General features: G+C 32.8%; 1 protein-coding gene across 1 annotated transcript; it reads right to left on the bottom strand.

Moving 5' to 3' along the window:
• Positions 1 to 9593: 9593 nt before the first annotated feature.
• On the bottom strand, positions 9594 to 10890 carry LOC142642082 (actin-depolymerizing factor 5-like). Its single transcript, XM_075816437.1, has 3 exons — positions 10726 to 10890; positions 10343 to 10602; positions 9594 to 9957 (listed from the first exon to the last, which is right to left on the bottom strand). Exons 1-3 carry the CDS (start codon positions 10873 to 10875, stop codon positions 9807 to 9809), a joined length of 561 nt encoding a protein of 186 aa, XP_075672552.1. The 5' UTR covers positions 10876 to 10890; the 3' UTR covers positions 9594 to 9806.
• Between the last annotated feature and the right edge of the window lie 5646 nt (positions 10891 to 16536).

The raw sequence follows: 16536 nt of genomic DNA, 5'->3' as shown, positions 1-16536 counted from the left end.
TTACTGTCTTTAATTTCAGTCACTGTTTAATTAAATGGGGAAAATCTTTGATAATGATTAATTAATTAGGGGATTAATTAGCGTTTTAAGTGTGTGTGGATATGATTTTGTCGTGAAAGAGAATTTGATGAGTCGGCATATAAGATATTGTGGCAGTTCTGCTGTACTTTTAAAACGACGTAGTTCTTGGAAATTTCCCGAAAGTTAAATGTTAAGGAGTAAAGCTAGAGACATTAACTTTGTGCACAAAACGTCATGTGATTCACTGATATTAATACCTTTATCGACAACTTGTAATATAGTGAGTTGTGGTACAATAATGTGTCAAAATTGGTGTAACAAAGCATTACTCAATTGTAAAATGACTGTTTTTCCTCTGCAAGTGCCCTCTAGAATCTTTAGATAGTTCAAGCTGATCAAATGGAATGGAACAAGGGTAAAGTACTTTATTACAGGTTTTTTTATTCTTTGGTTATTTCTAGATCAAGGTCAATAGGTCATGATGATACATTTTTTTATATTACCCTTTTTACCATTTGTTAAAAGAGTCACCATCGTTAGAATAATATCGTTTTTATGTTGTTTATTATTCACTAATCACACTTAATTGCATTAGTAATTATGAAAAAATTTGTTTCGACATATTTATTGCTATTTTTGAGAGTTGATAAAGGGCCAAAGAGTAATGTTAGAAGCATATTCCATTTCATATATAAATTCACACTTTGTTTATGTATCAACTTTTGATTAAATTTCAATACTTTCACGTAAGTTCATTACACGTATTTGAAAAAACTAAAATTCAATTAAGAGTTAACACATAAAGAGAGTATTGATTTAGATATAGGAATAGTTGTGTCCTTAACATTACTCTAAGAGTAATTCACTTTTTTTTAAGAAGAAATCTTAGTTGGAAAAAAGCATCTATTCAACTATGGACATTGGATACGCTTTAAGCGTGTTAGATTATGAAGTCCCCCAAATCCAAATACCTAATTATGGACCTTGGATTTGCTTGAATAGGTTAGACAACGAAGATAAACAAAACTTTGTTCCATTTTTTTTCCTTTTTTTTTGCTGAGTAAAACTTTGTTCCATTATTGAAGCATTAAATGGTTTTCGAATTTGTTTGTAGTACCATTTGGCCAATGTCATTTTCACTTCAATTATTATCACACATTAAATATCACCAAATAAATTTTTATTAAGAGAAATGATATATTCACAATATTTTTACAACAAATCTTAAGTGATAGGTTGTTACTGGTTGTTATTGTTGAGACAAAAAAGTAATCTTCGTGTTAGGTTCAAATTTGAACCAATAACAATTAACCACCTGTGATTTGTTGTAAAAATGTTGTGGACGTAATATCTCTCTTTTATTAATTACAATGGTATACAAATGAGATATACAAAGCCATGTATGCATGTCAACCTCTATTTTCAACGTGTCATGAATTTTCAGATCAAAACAATGATAACCGCATGATCAATTTGAGAATGAGGTTTGCACTTATACTCGCTATACATGATTCTATTAGTGTACGTTGCAATGCTTATTGAGAGATACACCTACCTAACTTGCAATTTCTGTGTAGATCATTCATGCAAATTTCAATTCTCACCTAATTAATTATTGAAAGCTTTGTGTAACGGTCATATTGAAATCAATGAAATAGGAAATTTAATTAAACATTGTGAAACATTGATATTTGTAATTTGTACCTGAGGGAAAGGGACAAATTGATCAAGATAAGAAGGTCCCACAGTCACTCATTATGAATTCAAATTCTATAATTTTGATATTCTAATTGGTTCCTCTTAAACGTTAGTGAATTTAGGCATGGTCTTTGAAAGATAACTATAACTTATAGGGTCTGTTTGGATAGAATTTATTGCTGAAAATTGAAAACACTGTAACAAAATAATTTTTAAATGTGTAAATAGTGATGCGGGACCCATTTTTAATAAAAAAATTGATAAAAAAGTACATGAACAGTGTACGCAAAACATGAAAACTGAAACGTGGAAACCCAGCCGCTGAATCCAAACGCCCTCATAGTCTTGCTTAATATGTGCCTAGATTTGCATTTTATAATTTTACTTTTAATTACATACATCTGAGTATCTAACTATTAGTACAATTTTGTTATACTAGATACATAACCACGATTATTAAGATCGAGAGCCATTTAATTAACAAAATAGCACTCGCGTGTTAAATGTGGATTGAGCTAGTAACGCATGACATCCATACCACATGCCAACAATTACAAACCATCTTCCATTAATGTAGTGTTACATATGGAAACAAAATAGGAAGAGTGGGCACTACAACATTAAAGAGAGATGAGCTTGAAAGAGAAATGTGCACATTTTTTTTGAGTAGTTTCATACATCTATTAGAAAGAGAGAAATTTGACTTAAACAACAAAGTGTCGGTAGGTAGACCTAGACACCACACCAGTGTTTTAGACTTTCTTCATTTCTTGTAGACGGTTTCGTCGGTTTGTTTTTAAAATTATTTGAACCGTCACTAAACATTTTAAAAAAAATTAACTTATCATAATTGATTCATTTTGTTATACTATTAAAAAATTAAAAAAAAATTAAATCTACTTATTTTTATTATCATTCTTTAAATTCATATAAAACAATGTTAAAGAAAAACTCTTCTAAGTTCATTCATAACTTATTAAGTGATAAATTGTTGATGAAACACCATTTTTATATGAACAAATTCTTACATAACTTCTGAAAGTCATTGACTCTACTTTCAATTATACACTAATTATATTATATAATTATGAAAAAAATTTAAGAATTACTATTTCCTAAAACTTCAAAGATTTTGATGAGAAATAGAGAAGCACGTGAATTGAAGGCGCGTGGACAAAGGATATGATCAAAGGTAGAGTCAGAAATTTTTGTTTAGAGGAGCCAAATTACGACACTAATATATTTATCAAGATAAGCTCACATATATATATATACACATATTTTTTTATTATATATCACACACATATATATACACATTTTTTTATTTGATAAGTTATATATTGTAAGGACCAAAAACGCATAAAATCAGCTTAGAGATTTCGCTGTTTGTTTATTCACTAAAGGTCCACATACAATACATTTGGTAGAGAGGGTTCAACAACAAAAGTCCCTCTTCCATCTCTTTCAGCCCCTATTTATATAATTCGTTCCTATCATTTCAACCTTACACCTTGCCATCGATCAAGCTTTTCCCCCCGACACCTGTTTGTCAGTAACAGAACAAAACTCCAACTCTACGTTATACACTGTTCAGGTCATATCTTCATTAATGCAACGGACAAAGCTGGTATTTTCTCATTAATGCGGCCAGAAAGGTTAGTGCCAGTCATTCAATGCAATCTTCTAGGTTATCCTGCCACCTTCAGATATGTGCAATATGTCCCATATGTCTCCAATGTCCATGCCATCTCATCTTCGGGTATCGTCAGGTGAATTTCCTTATTCTTTTATATCATCTTGCTTGCTACGTGTCAGCCTTCCCTTCCTCGGGTCCTTGGCACCTCACATATATATACACACACTTAACAAAAAAAGTCTAATATTTTCGATCAAAATTATGTTTGATGGCGATCTTTCATAAAATAAATTTTTTTTTTTTATAATGAAATATTTAGAAAATTTTATTTTAAATATAATTTATCAAATATTATACTAAAATAAATAAATAAATTTATAAACTAATAAAATTTTCAAAAACATAATTCAAAACTGGGAGGCGTCCTAGATATGGTCCAAATGGAAACACTGACATTTACCCTTTAGTAAAAGTAGGAAACATTGACGGGACAATCAGAGTCGGACCCAACAAATAAAAATATAATAAAAGGAACTTCTTGACGGTTATGATCACATCTTGGAACGTGGTGACATTATAGTGTGGGTCACCATTTCTCCGGATTGGACGGTACAGATTGGACAACCCGTGCATCCATATTGTCGTGCGGTGAACATGTGATCATTTTAGTTTTATGGGTCCCCATTCCCAATGGGCCCTCTGTTCTGACATTTTCTGAGCTGGAAAGTTGTCTGAGGTTTTTTTTTTTTTGAAGGCAAAGTTGTCTGAGGTTAAAATTTAGATTTGACTCAACCCTATAAAATTCAATCAAAACTGTCTTTTACTTTGATGGATGGTTGTGAAAATTGAAAAAATATCTAAGATTGGTCAAACTAAAGTGCCCGGAATTGCAGCAGGAAATGAATGAAGTTAGGTGGTTCCTTTAACCTTTGCCCACAATACATTTATTTTAGGTATTGGATATTAACTTTTCAATTTGAATTTATTCATCTAGTTTTATTAATCATTTTAGAAAAATCTTTCAAACTTTCTATCTATCTATATATATATATATATATATATATATATATATATATATATATATATGTTGATAAATATATCATGGGTAAAGTACGTATTTGGTCCCTATCTTATACATCATATTTTAATTTGATCCTTAACCTTTTAATTGTGTCAATTTGGTCCCTAACCTTTCAATTTCGTGTCAATTTAATCCCTACAGTTATGTTTTGAATGAAAATTAATGACGTGTCTAATGGCCAAAATAAAAAATTAGCTTCTGTTGATGTGACAATAAACTAAAATTTTATTTTGGCTGTTAGCTATGTAAGAAATTTTCATCTAATATATAATGGTAAAGACTAAATTGACACAACACTAAAGGATTAAGGACCAAATTGACACAATTGAAAGGTTAAGGACCAAATTGAAATATGGTGTAAAGGTTAAGGACTAAATATGTAGTTTACCCATATATCATTAAGTTGCATTTTCTTTTACTATATTCTTCATATTTGAAAATTTTCAAAAAAATTAAAAATTAATAGCTATATTATTAATAAAATATTAAATTCAAGTTTTTATAGTATTACAATATGCATAAAAAATATAAGTTTATGGATCGAATAATAAATAACATCTAATTTAAACAAAATTTGACATACATGTTCAGAACATAAAAAAATATGTAATACAATCGTTAGATTTTTAAAATATGTAACTATGTTAACTTTAAGTGAGAGTTTGAATTTCATTTTAAACCATAATGACAATAAATTAATGGTTACATAAGTGATTGGTCAATAGAGTATGTAGAATTTTCATGTGGCATGGAACTTACGTGTCAATGAGATAGAGGACGCATAAATCTAACATACTTTCCTATAGAGTACTTGCAGATGAAAATAAAAATTAGATTGGAATAACATTGATATGGTACCAACCATTTGATTGTGTTGCATAATTCAATGGACATCTCTCTAAAAGACTCTTTTTATAGAAATATATGTGTTCTTATCTCATACCTAATTTTGGTTAAGGGCTTTCAATTTATCAATTTACCAATGATGCATTTCCTTTATCATAGTATCTCTTTCAATCAAGACCTTAATGGCTTCATGATAAGGGGCATTGATATTACCATCATAGGAGAGATTAACATGCTAGCTTCATCATGGATGGGATTCTAGGCTTGGGCATTGATATTACCATCATAGGAGTGATTAACATGCTAGCTTCATCATGGATGGGATTCTAGACTCACATCCATTGATTCCCACAAGATGGAGATCATGACCTCTCAAATATCAATATTGCGCTTGGATTTTGGGATTGTAGTTTGTCCTTTTGGTTGAGCTTGTTTAACTTGCTTGAGATTCCATGAGTGAGCTTATTGCTTTTTGATTGGTTGCCTTGATTAACAAATCATGTGACTTATTGATGAATGACGTTATATAGTTGAATTGGTTCTTGCTAAATGGTCTATATGTAACAGGATAATTGGTTCATTTCATGTTAACAACTGTTCTTCTTGTCTCAGTGATATTCTAAGGTTAGAGGCATGTTCGTTGTCTATTGTGTAGTCTTTTTCTCTTAATAAAGAATTGCAGTTCATAAAAAAAATATATAGTTGAATTTAATTGTGAATATTAAGATACAACACTTTAAAAATAATAATAATAATACTTTTTAACAAAAAAAAAAAAAAACTACAATTTTGGTCCATGAATATTTCTTACCATTTCAAATTCATTCCTATAAATTTAATTGCGCTCAATTGTGTCATTTAATGTTAAAGTTCAACTCATTTTAGTCTTTAAACTTTTAAAATTAAGTTAATTTATTCAAAAAAAAATTTAATTTGACATTAAAAGTCGAGGGAAAAGAATCAAAGATTAATACAATAAAATGTATGAGGCCAAAATTGAAATTATCCCCCATTGGAGGACTAATGGTGTAAAAGTGTAGGCCCTAATAACAATAAGAGGAAAAATTAATTGGGTGGTACATTTGCAAAGTGGGGCGCTGGCTGGGCCATGATTAGTGGACTTTATGATTAGATAAGCTTCACTTACACTGGCCCAAGCCTCATTATTTTGGTCCAGTTCAAAGCTTTCATTACTTTTAGTGTAGGAAGAATCACAGTCAATAGTGGACTAGTGGGGTTTTGTGGCACAATTTTGGTGTGATGTATGATGTATCCCATTGAGAGTATCTTCTTTAGGTGTTGGATTCTGCAGATTTTCTTCTTCTTTTCCTGGCTTGGCAGGGAATTGCAGAAAAATAGTTCATAATCATATTGAAATAAGCATGCAATTTGGCAATGGCATTGTGGACAAGCCCATTGCATTTGTTGGGGGATTAGTGTATGATTCATGTTTTTAAATGATCAAAGTCATTTTGGCTTAGAGTGGGTGTGAGTGTGACTTAATTTGGCATGGGCTAGGCCAATCCTTGCTACAAAGCCTAGAGCCTAGAGTCAATAATTGAGTTGGTCCTCTTTACTTTCAAGCATTGCAGTTGTTACTTGCTAGCAAATCAGTAAATTACAGTTTTACCCAATTAGTCCAATTCTTTTCCAAAGTTAGACTGATATGATATTCACAGTTCAATCAAAAAAATATTCTTTTCCCAGATAAGGTTAGACATTAGCGTTTGGAAGGATTTGCCTTTTGTGAATATGACTGTTCCATTTACTTGAATAAGACCATGTAACTGCAGTTTGGTCTTCAGGGAGAGTAGGCGATTGTAGTTTTCAACGTGCCTAAAACTATGCCACGAGTCACAAAAAGAATCAAATTTGAAGGCACTCCTGTCCTAAATCCATTTATTAGATTGTGACTCATGATTCTGCTATAAGCATGAAGGGCATCACAATGTTAACTTTCAGTCTTTAGTCTTTACAACCTAATGACTATTGACAATTTGACATGACAGTAGTGTGGTTACAATTTACGATTTACAAAGATTTTTATAGTGAGTTGACATGACTAGTTGTGATTAGAGCAACATCACAAACACTACTAGAATCAATCACAGCGTACCACCTCGATAGTTATAAAAATGATTGCACAAAATTGTATCTCTAAACTTATTGATTTACAAATGTTAATTAGCAGTTTAGCACACAAACAAAGTGGTACACTTATCACTCCCCTGTATTCATATGCACCTTGCATGTGTAATGCATCATTGCAGGTAATAGTTCTTTAATTATTTTGACTTTGATGTGTTATCATGTCAATGGTGGTTTTAGGCTTTTAGCTTGAAACTGTAATATTTTCCCAGCCCGTGAAAGAAGAGAAAGACATGGGTATTTGTTGCAAAAAAGTAGTGAAATAGGGTATCATATCATTGAGTTTGTACAACTTGGACATTATTAAGAGTACGAATTGTAGGACTGACCAACTGCCTCACCAAGAATTTCAGAGAGGACAGAAGAAAGAGGATAAGCACTTCCTTGATAGGAATGATGTTAGATATAAGAGTTAGGTGCCAAACATGATTTTAATTGTGGGTATGGGGGCCCATGACATTATATATCATCCCTATCTCAATCGTGTGCATTTGCTTGCCCTGTAGTCCTTGCTTTTTAACATTGATTTAGGCCCTTTTGATTGAAGCAACTAGCAAGTATTTTACTATGATGTTTGATACCCTTAAATTACAATTAACAGCATTGGCCTCTTTTTAAAGTTTATGAGTACTAGGACCCCATATGTGTTAGCAAGGAGTTATGATTTTAACCACAAGGCTCTTGATAATAACTAAAATTTTACAGATATGTTGCTGATTGCCTTCTCTTATGTATCATCAACCATGATCCAATATGCTTGATTTCTGTTCCTACTGTTGAGTATGCATGTGTAAGTAGAGGTTCTACATGGAGAAAAAGTGTTCCAACTGTTGAGTATGCATGTGTAAGTAGAGGTTCTACATGGAGAAAAAGTATAGAAGTTGCGGAATTAATATAACATGATTGGGTTGAAACCTATCAACTTAAGCCTCTGGATTAAGTGGTATTCATATGTGTTATATTAAAGCCTCAATTGGAGACTCTTTACTTTGTAAAGAAGAAGTTAGAAAATGTTCATTAGAAATGAGTAAAGACTTGATGAAATTGGGACAGGGAAAGATTTTAAGCTCTATTTCAGTGGTAACCCTATCTTGCTAATATCATTGCAGGCATATAACATAGCACCATAACCATTATCAGCCTTGTTACTCTCCCTAAGTAAGTATTGCCAGTATACTGATTCCTATTGACATTTACCTTATCCTTATTGTGCTACCAACTTTTGTATTTTGCTCAAGATTGTGCTACCAACTTTAGTCCAAAGGTGTCCCTCAAAAAAAAAAAAAAAAATAGTCCAAAGGGCTCATGCAATTATACCACAAATCCTGTCCGATAAGTTTAGGCATAGCATCAACTTTTCATTATAAAAAAATAATAAAAAAAAAGGCATAGCATCAATTTCATGCTAGGTGGCATGAAAAACTTTCATTATCACCCTTATTATGCTTACCAAGAATTAAATGTATACAAACATCGACCTCGTTTTTAAATGAACATAATACTAATCGATTGGTACAATTAAAAGAGTAAAAGTTGTTTAAAAGCTTAATTAAGTTAACTCCTTTGCCTTAAAAATCCGAACTAAGCTAGAGATTAGAGTCATCATTTCCAATTCTAATTTGGCATGGCTAGGCTCATTATCAATTATGTTTTCTTCTGCAGATTTATCTGCTGGAGTTGCAAAGATTGAGTACTCTTATGATCATAGATCTTCATAACAATATTTCCACCTTTTCTATTGTTTCAATTTTAAAGGCTCAAAAAGGTTTTATATATAATCCACAAGTTTGATAGTAGAAGTTATATATAACAAAGTCAAGAATTAATAATTATCTTATGCATCTGATATATGTATTATTTCTCTCATAGTGCGTGAGGTCAATACAATATTAAAGAAAAAAAAAAAAGTAATATATCAAATACAAATATAACTTTTCGTCAAAGTAGTGAGCAAATTGGCAACTATAATCTATAAGTCTATAATTCAGAAATTTCATTTGAGCAGATATACATGAATTTAGTCTAGGTGCTGAATCAGCTTCTCATCACAATCTTGATTTTGACAAGGAATCCTATTAGTGCTAGTAAAAGCAAATAGGCCCATTAGCGTTCAAGTGTCGCATTAATTCAACCTTTTTTGTATCTTTGTATGATAAAAAGGGATCAAAACAAAAGGTCCTTTTGTCATTAAATTATCACACAGGGGGGGACATAAATATTATTATAAATTAGGGAGGATTAACTTACATTAGTTGCGATTATCTAGGGGAAAAAAAAGAAGTAAAAGTAACAACAGCAACAAAAAGCACATATAGTTGGAGTTATTAAATAAAAGTAAGATGCCACAAACATTGTTTTAGCTAATTCTAATCACATCTATTTGGCCCTGTCCTTAATAACATCAAATCCCATCTCTGTTGGGTCGGTTGCCTGGACTTCATAGTGGATGCCATCTAGCACTCTCCTCAGCCCATCTTTGGAAGTAGCATATAGCATCTTTGCTCTTATTCTTGATGCTGTTGGAGACCTAATAAGAACCCAAAATTCACAATTTTCATTAACAATTTGGTTCAATGCAAACCATTGCATTCAATCCAGTTCTTGTTATGCTGACTTTTATGCAGAGAAAGAAACACAATGAACCAAATGACTGATCAAAGTAAGTAATTGATCATTCTTACAAGTGGGTGTGAGGGATTCAAATCCATTTTCATATTTCACTGCAATGTCTAAATTCTAATCCTACTAGTAATACTTTAGGTGGTGGTGGTGGTTGCACCATGTTGCTTACAAGACTAAATTTCTGTACCATATAGTCACAGCATTAGATTAACATAGCTTAAATATTATAATAAAAGTTTAACAACTATTAGGATCTAGAGCATTAAAAAACAGCATGAAAGGTTAGGTACCATGCAATGAAGAAGATCTTGCTCTTCCGGCAATTATCAACCGTGACAAAATCAAAATCAAACACTGCATATCTACAATCATCAGTAGGCAATGAGGCTGCAAGTTCATCATAGCCTTCGCCGGGGCCGCCGACCTTGTCGACGGTGACTAGCTTAGATCCCTCATCGATCTTGAACACTATGTACCTATGCACCTTCTTCCATTTCATATCATGGAATGAGTTCTTGCACTCATCAGTCACCCACATTCCAGTAGTGGCCTGTCATTATGTCACATACACCCAATTGAACCAAATCAACTATAACACATAGTTTTATAAATTTTTTTTTCTTGGTAAACATGAATGAAAAGAAACAAAGAGTATGGTGAAGAGAAATTGTACCATCTTGAATGCCATTGCCATGGTTGTTGACTTCTTGTGAGTTGTGAATTTAAAGTGGTCTGAATTTGAGAGTGGTTGCACTTGGGTCTTATATAAAGATTGGGTTATCCAAATGCCATTAAGGTTCATTGGTATTACAACTTTGTTCATGTACTAGATCTAAGGTGTATATACTAGGTGATTTCATTGACCAAGTTGCCCTCTGATTTAGTAGATTTGGTTTGTCTTTGCTATAGGACTCAACCATCTTGAAGTATAAATATTTTTTGTGTTTGGGCCCACTATGAGTGGATTTACCAAAGTAACAATGGCAACTAATAATGAATTGGCACAATAAATCTACACTTCCATTGCATTTATGAATGTCGCTTTGAAATGAAAACTTTCCTAATTTTCTCAGGTTTTATTAAATTTCCATTTACACTTTTTTTTTTAAATTTTTTAAAGAGGACAATAACGTTCATTAATAATAAGATAAATGTAATAATACATCTTGAGTCAATGCTTATTCAATCATATTAGGATCTTTAAAAAAAACTTTCTCCCCTCTCCCCTTATGTGTATGTTAAAAATACTTAGTATTCTAACAAAAAATCATATTAGAATTTTTTTTTTTTAATCCAAGTGTGTTTGTGTGTGTGTGTGTGTTTCTAAAAAAAAAAAAAAAGATACTCAGTATTGTTAAGTCGTTTCACATTGGTAAGGTGTAATATTGAGAAGGGTTTATCACTTGCTTCGCAATACTAACTGCCGCATGCAATTATGATGTTGGCGTGTGGGTGTATTCCCTTATCTCGTCCCCCTTCCCTATATATATGTGTGTTTCTCAACAAAAAAAAAAAGTTACATAATTATTAATACTCTTGACATACGTGTAAAAAATGCATCAATGTAAACTCTTGTAGCTTTTAACAAATCCCCATAATAACATTACCAATAGCTAGGGGTGGTAAAATTTGACACGACCTGCGAACCCGACAAGACACGACACGAAATTAGCAGGTTATGGGTTAAGGCTTAATGGGTTCGTGTCATATTCGGGTTGGCACGACTAACTTGTTTAATAAATGGGTTGGGTTAGTGTTGAACACATAGAACCCGTTTGACCCGTCTAACTCGTTTAATTAAATGATATTTTACCAATATACCCTTCAAACTCTAGGTATATAAACTTATTAGTTGTTGTGATTTATTTTCTTTGATATATTGTGCTTGATTATTTGTGATATTGGGATATGCTTTAATTTTGAATGATTATTTGTGATGCAGTTACTCGTTAATTCTGAATTTTATATTAAAAATATTTATTTGTTTGTTTTTTCATTAATTTTTATTTTTCATTTTGATAAAATCTGATAAACAGGTCGACACCACTGACCTATTTAATAAATGGGTCGTGTTAGAGTTGAGGAATCTTGACCCGTTTAATAAACATGCCGGGTTAGTGTTGACCTATGTAATCGAATACTCATGACTTGACATGACACGAACCCGACACGCGAACACGAATTGCCACCCCTACCAATAGCCACCTGGATTGCTATAGCAATTGAATAATTTATTTTAGAGTTCGATTAACAGATGTCTTTAGGGCATTTATTAATAGACTGTTTTATGAAAGTTTTGAAACCATTTTCATTGAACATATAAAAAGTTACCAAAAAAATTAATTTTTTTTTTATTTTCCCGTAAAATGTTTTTAAAAACATTTCAAAAACCAATACTTATAAGACATTAGATAACTTTTCTCTTTATCATAAATGTTAATTGGGAAATGCTAACGAATGCCCTAAGGACATTGGTTAATAATCCATTTAAGAAAGTTTTTATGGGAAAATGAAATAAAGCAATTAATATTTTGATAGCTTTTTTTATTTCCCATAAAAGTTGTATTAAAACTTTTCTAAAATGGATTGTTAACTAATACCTTAAGGGCATTCGTTAGCATGACCTATGTTAATTATATGTTAAAATCAAATTATTCATCTCAAAATGAATGGATAAAATTTTAAAATTTTGATAATGAAATTACCATAAAAATTCTAAAAAAATTTAACGTACATCTTAAGGAGCTGTACTCCTTTAGACTTGTCAATACAAACATTTTTTACCCTAAAATTTTTATCCTTTGCGCTTTGTTTTGTCTCCAACTTTTAACAAATAACTGTTTTATTTTCCTCTGAATAATAAGTGGTTCAGTTTACCCAATGTTTGGTTTATAATTTTATTAGAAATTGGAATTTGGAAAGCAGGAGTTCCTTGCCGACCCATGTTAGATAAAGCAAAGGTATCGACACATATGCTAGGTGATTCATGAACAAGTGGTCAACATACATAAAACTAGCGGGTGTAGCTGGTTTTTTTTTTTTTTGTGTGTATTTTTTTCACTATCAATAAGGATTTAATGACTGAAGGATAGTGAGTGACAGTTGTTAATGAGTGTAGTAACCATTGCAAAGTGTGGGCTTGGAAGTAGGAATTTTTGTATAATTTCATATGATATTTTGTAAGAGTCGAATAATTCAAGATGTAATAAATGTGTTGTGCTCAAAATAATAGCTTATCAAAGCCTCCGTAATACATGTGTTTTTACTCTTACTGTCACATAGCATGAGATTAATGAATTCACATTGGAGTTTTTTTTTTATTCAGGAAAAAAAAAGAAAAGAAAAGAAAAGAAAAGAGGAACAGTACAGTTCCCTTTAGCAAAAAAAGAAAAGCATAGTTCTGCAAACTTTGGCTCACTGGAGAAAGTGTATGCAGAAAAGTAGAGACTAAAACAATGGGCAGGGCAACAAAAGCAAATCGGTGAGTCACTCATGAACCTTCTCTAATGAGAAATATTCCGAATATAATTATCATTTTCACAACTTGGAAGGTTTTTTTTTTGGAAAGCACAAATTGGAAGTTATAATTACAGCAGTGTGGGGAGTAAAAGCACCCTGATGGAGATATGGGCCTTTGGGCCGTGCCAAAGAAGGTCGACCTGCTCTTGAGTTTAGAACTTGTTAGTATCACGGGTCGGCCCATACGCCTAGGATCCGAGGATCCAGCCGAGGGTGAATTTCTCTTCGGACGGACACCAGAGAACCTGGGACTTCATGATAAATGTTAGGCAATGACATGGTTAAAACCAGTGGATAAAAGGGGTAGACCCTTGAATGTCCTGGAAGCACCGATGTGATAGAAACACCGAAGATTAAGGCTGTCACCTCCACATTAAAGACCTTGCACCTACCACCCTGGCCGCATTGATGGGGAAGTGACACCTGAACAGTGGAAGGGAAACTTCTGGTTACTATTCAAAGGCACTGAGAAAAGAAATATCTAGGCTAAAGGGGAGGTGAGGCAACACGTGTACAAATTATTCAAAAGAGTAGTATTTAAGGAGCAATCTAAGACAGTAAAGGGGATCCCCCTCTTTGTAACCTAAAGAAAAGAGAAAAAGAGAGAGAAATAATATAAGAACAGTTCTCGGCTTATGTCCGAGCAGATTGACTTATAGTATTCTTTGTTGTTTTTAAGTGTTTATAATCTTTGGGCTTGCCATTTAATCCTCAAACACTTCTAACTTGGGTTTCAAGCCCACACTCTACAAATTACATTGTTTAAGGCTCGTTGGGCCTGAGCCCGTAACTGTTCTTGGGGCCAAGTGCAATTGTGCACTTACAAGCAGCATTACTCTTTTTCTTCTTTTTAGGTAAAAAGAAAAACTATACCTCCATTAACGCATTGTAATTAATTAATACATTGATATAAATGAAAAGTTTTGATTTTGATGATGTAGAAGAATAAATGAAGAGAATTCTCATAGTTTATGTAGATATATAGATATGAATTATTGTTTTACATTTCTATGTTCACACTTCATATACACCAGTAGAGATGTATAAAATATAGACATTTGAATGTCTTTATTGTCCACATTTTACACATGGTGTGTCCAAAGCTTGAAAATTCTTAATGCGCGACAATCACAATACGTTTATTATACACAAATCACATCATATTAAATCTAATAGATTTGAAGAAAGTTAATATAAAACTTTGTGTAGCTAATTAGCTACACTCCCTATTCTCTATCACAAAAACCCTCTGGACGTGTATGAAAACTAAACTTCCATACAAAACACAAGCGAAAGCTAGCAACTGATACAGTGGTCCCATCTCGATCGGATCGCACACCCACATCTCCACTTATCTATCTTTGTGTTTCCTCAAAAGTCTTTGCGTGAAAGCAAAGAATAAAAAGAGGATCATCGAGGAACTATGCACATAGATTGTCAAAAAGATAAAAGAAGGTAAAATAGTTTCTCGGTATAAACGAGTCAATGTATGTGCCACCAATCACCTTAGTCCATTCAGGTTCTTTTGCCAACTTGGTCATCATTTCTTTGTTTTTATATTCATAATAATTCTCAACACACACATACTTACATACCCTTCTAGAGTTTGAGCTTTTCCACAACTTTGTCTAAAGAAATTGCGGTGGATAGGAGCAACATCCCAACAATTATTCCATAAAATAATAAGCAAAAAGCTAATCACCATTGTTGATGATAAAGATGAGTATGTGTATGAGAGAGAGAGAGAGAGAGAGAGATTACAAACACTAAAATCCAGCATTATAGCAAGAAAGAGAAAGCAAGGGAGGTGCATGGGGAGGCATGTCCCTCATGTGGGTGGCCCTATCCTTGACAAAATTCTCAATTAGGTCCACAACTTGTTGGCATGGCTTATTTGTTTTTATAAACAATTGAGTCTCCAATCCACACGAAGATGGTGAATGATATAGTGCCTGCTCTAGGATCAACACCAAGAATCTCGCCTGTAGCTCCCAACTTTTTTCTCATGGAAGTACCCAAATTTCTTGGTGCGCATAGATCCATATAAAGTTGAAAAGATGCATTTTTGAGTACCATAATTTACATGATCACTGTAGTATGATGGCATATACGGCTCGACCATGTAGTTGAGTCAGTTTTTCCTAAAGGAATGGTCCAGAGTCGTGCCCTACTTTGCTACCTTGGGAATTATTTTGATGCAAAATGAAATAAGTGGTACACAGCACAATGTTTAGGCAGTAAATCCAACCTCAATTTAGAGTCATAATCCAGACTACAAGAATGAAGAAACTAGCGCTTAAGATCTCTGGATCATGATAATTTCAGCCTAAGCATTAGAATTCAGCAATTTCTTGAGACTGTCAGGCTGTCAGCTTACAACAAGTATGTAATTCCTTAACATGCAGACATGGACACAAGAAATCTGACCAATCTCTTCTTGCATACTCCAATCTGGACAGAGTAACAGTGGGATTTGTTTTTTTTTATGTGGCCTCATTTGAGAAAATTAACAAGGCCAGAATATTATCTTGGTACTTGTAAATCCAAGCAGGCCCCACCCTTTGCTCATGATTGGATTATTTTGTTTGAGCTGGACAGTAGTAGCCATTTCTGAATAGCTGTATTAAGATGACAGCATCTCACCTCAACAAAAATGTCAGACAAATGTTGCTGTGAATGTGTTATTGCATGAGCTTCCTGTGACATCAAATTGTATTTGGTACCTCAATTATTCAGCATCAGCCACAAGCAAATAACCCGGGTGACCTTTTGAGCATACATGGACCAGTAAGCCCAACTGTAAACAGAGCCAGAACCTTGAAGCAGTGCCATATCATATAGGGCATTAGATTGTGATACTGATCCGAACACATGAGATAGTACAATGACCCAAAAAAAAACATTATTCCATGAATAAAAACTACTAGTCCGTTGTCATGATTGTGTCAGAATAGAGTGCATGGAG

This window comes from Castanea sativa, chromosome 7 (assembly GCF_040712315.1).
Source record: "Castanea sativa cultivar Marrone di Chiusa Pesio chromosome 7, ASM4071231v1".
In the NCBI taxonomy this organism is placed as follows: Eukaryota; Viridiplantae; Streptophyta; class Magnoliopsida; order Fagales; family Fagaceae; genus Castanea; species Castanea sativa.
The sequence above is the reverse complement of the archived record's forward strand: the minus strand, read 5'-3'. Positions and strand labels throughout refer to the sequence as shown.

What these genes read in the sequence shown, in the direction of transcription:
- LOC142642082 (XM_075816437.1), bottom strand. Translation starts at nt 10,875, where the DNA reads ATGAACAAAGTTGTAATACCAATGAACCTTAATGGCATTTGGATAACC. An exon ending in TGGCAATGGCATTCAAGATG is followed by an intron (nt 10,603 to 10,725) that starts GTACAATTTCTC and finishes ACATAATGACAG; the next exon opens with GCCACTACTGGAATGTGGGT. An exon ending in AAGATCTTCTTCATTGCATG is followed by an intron (nt 9,958 to 10,342) that starts GTACCTAACCTT and finishes GGTTCTTATTAG; the next exon opens with GTCTCCAACAGCATCAAGAA.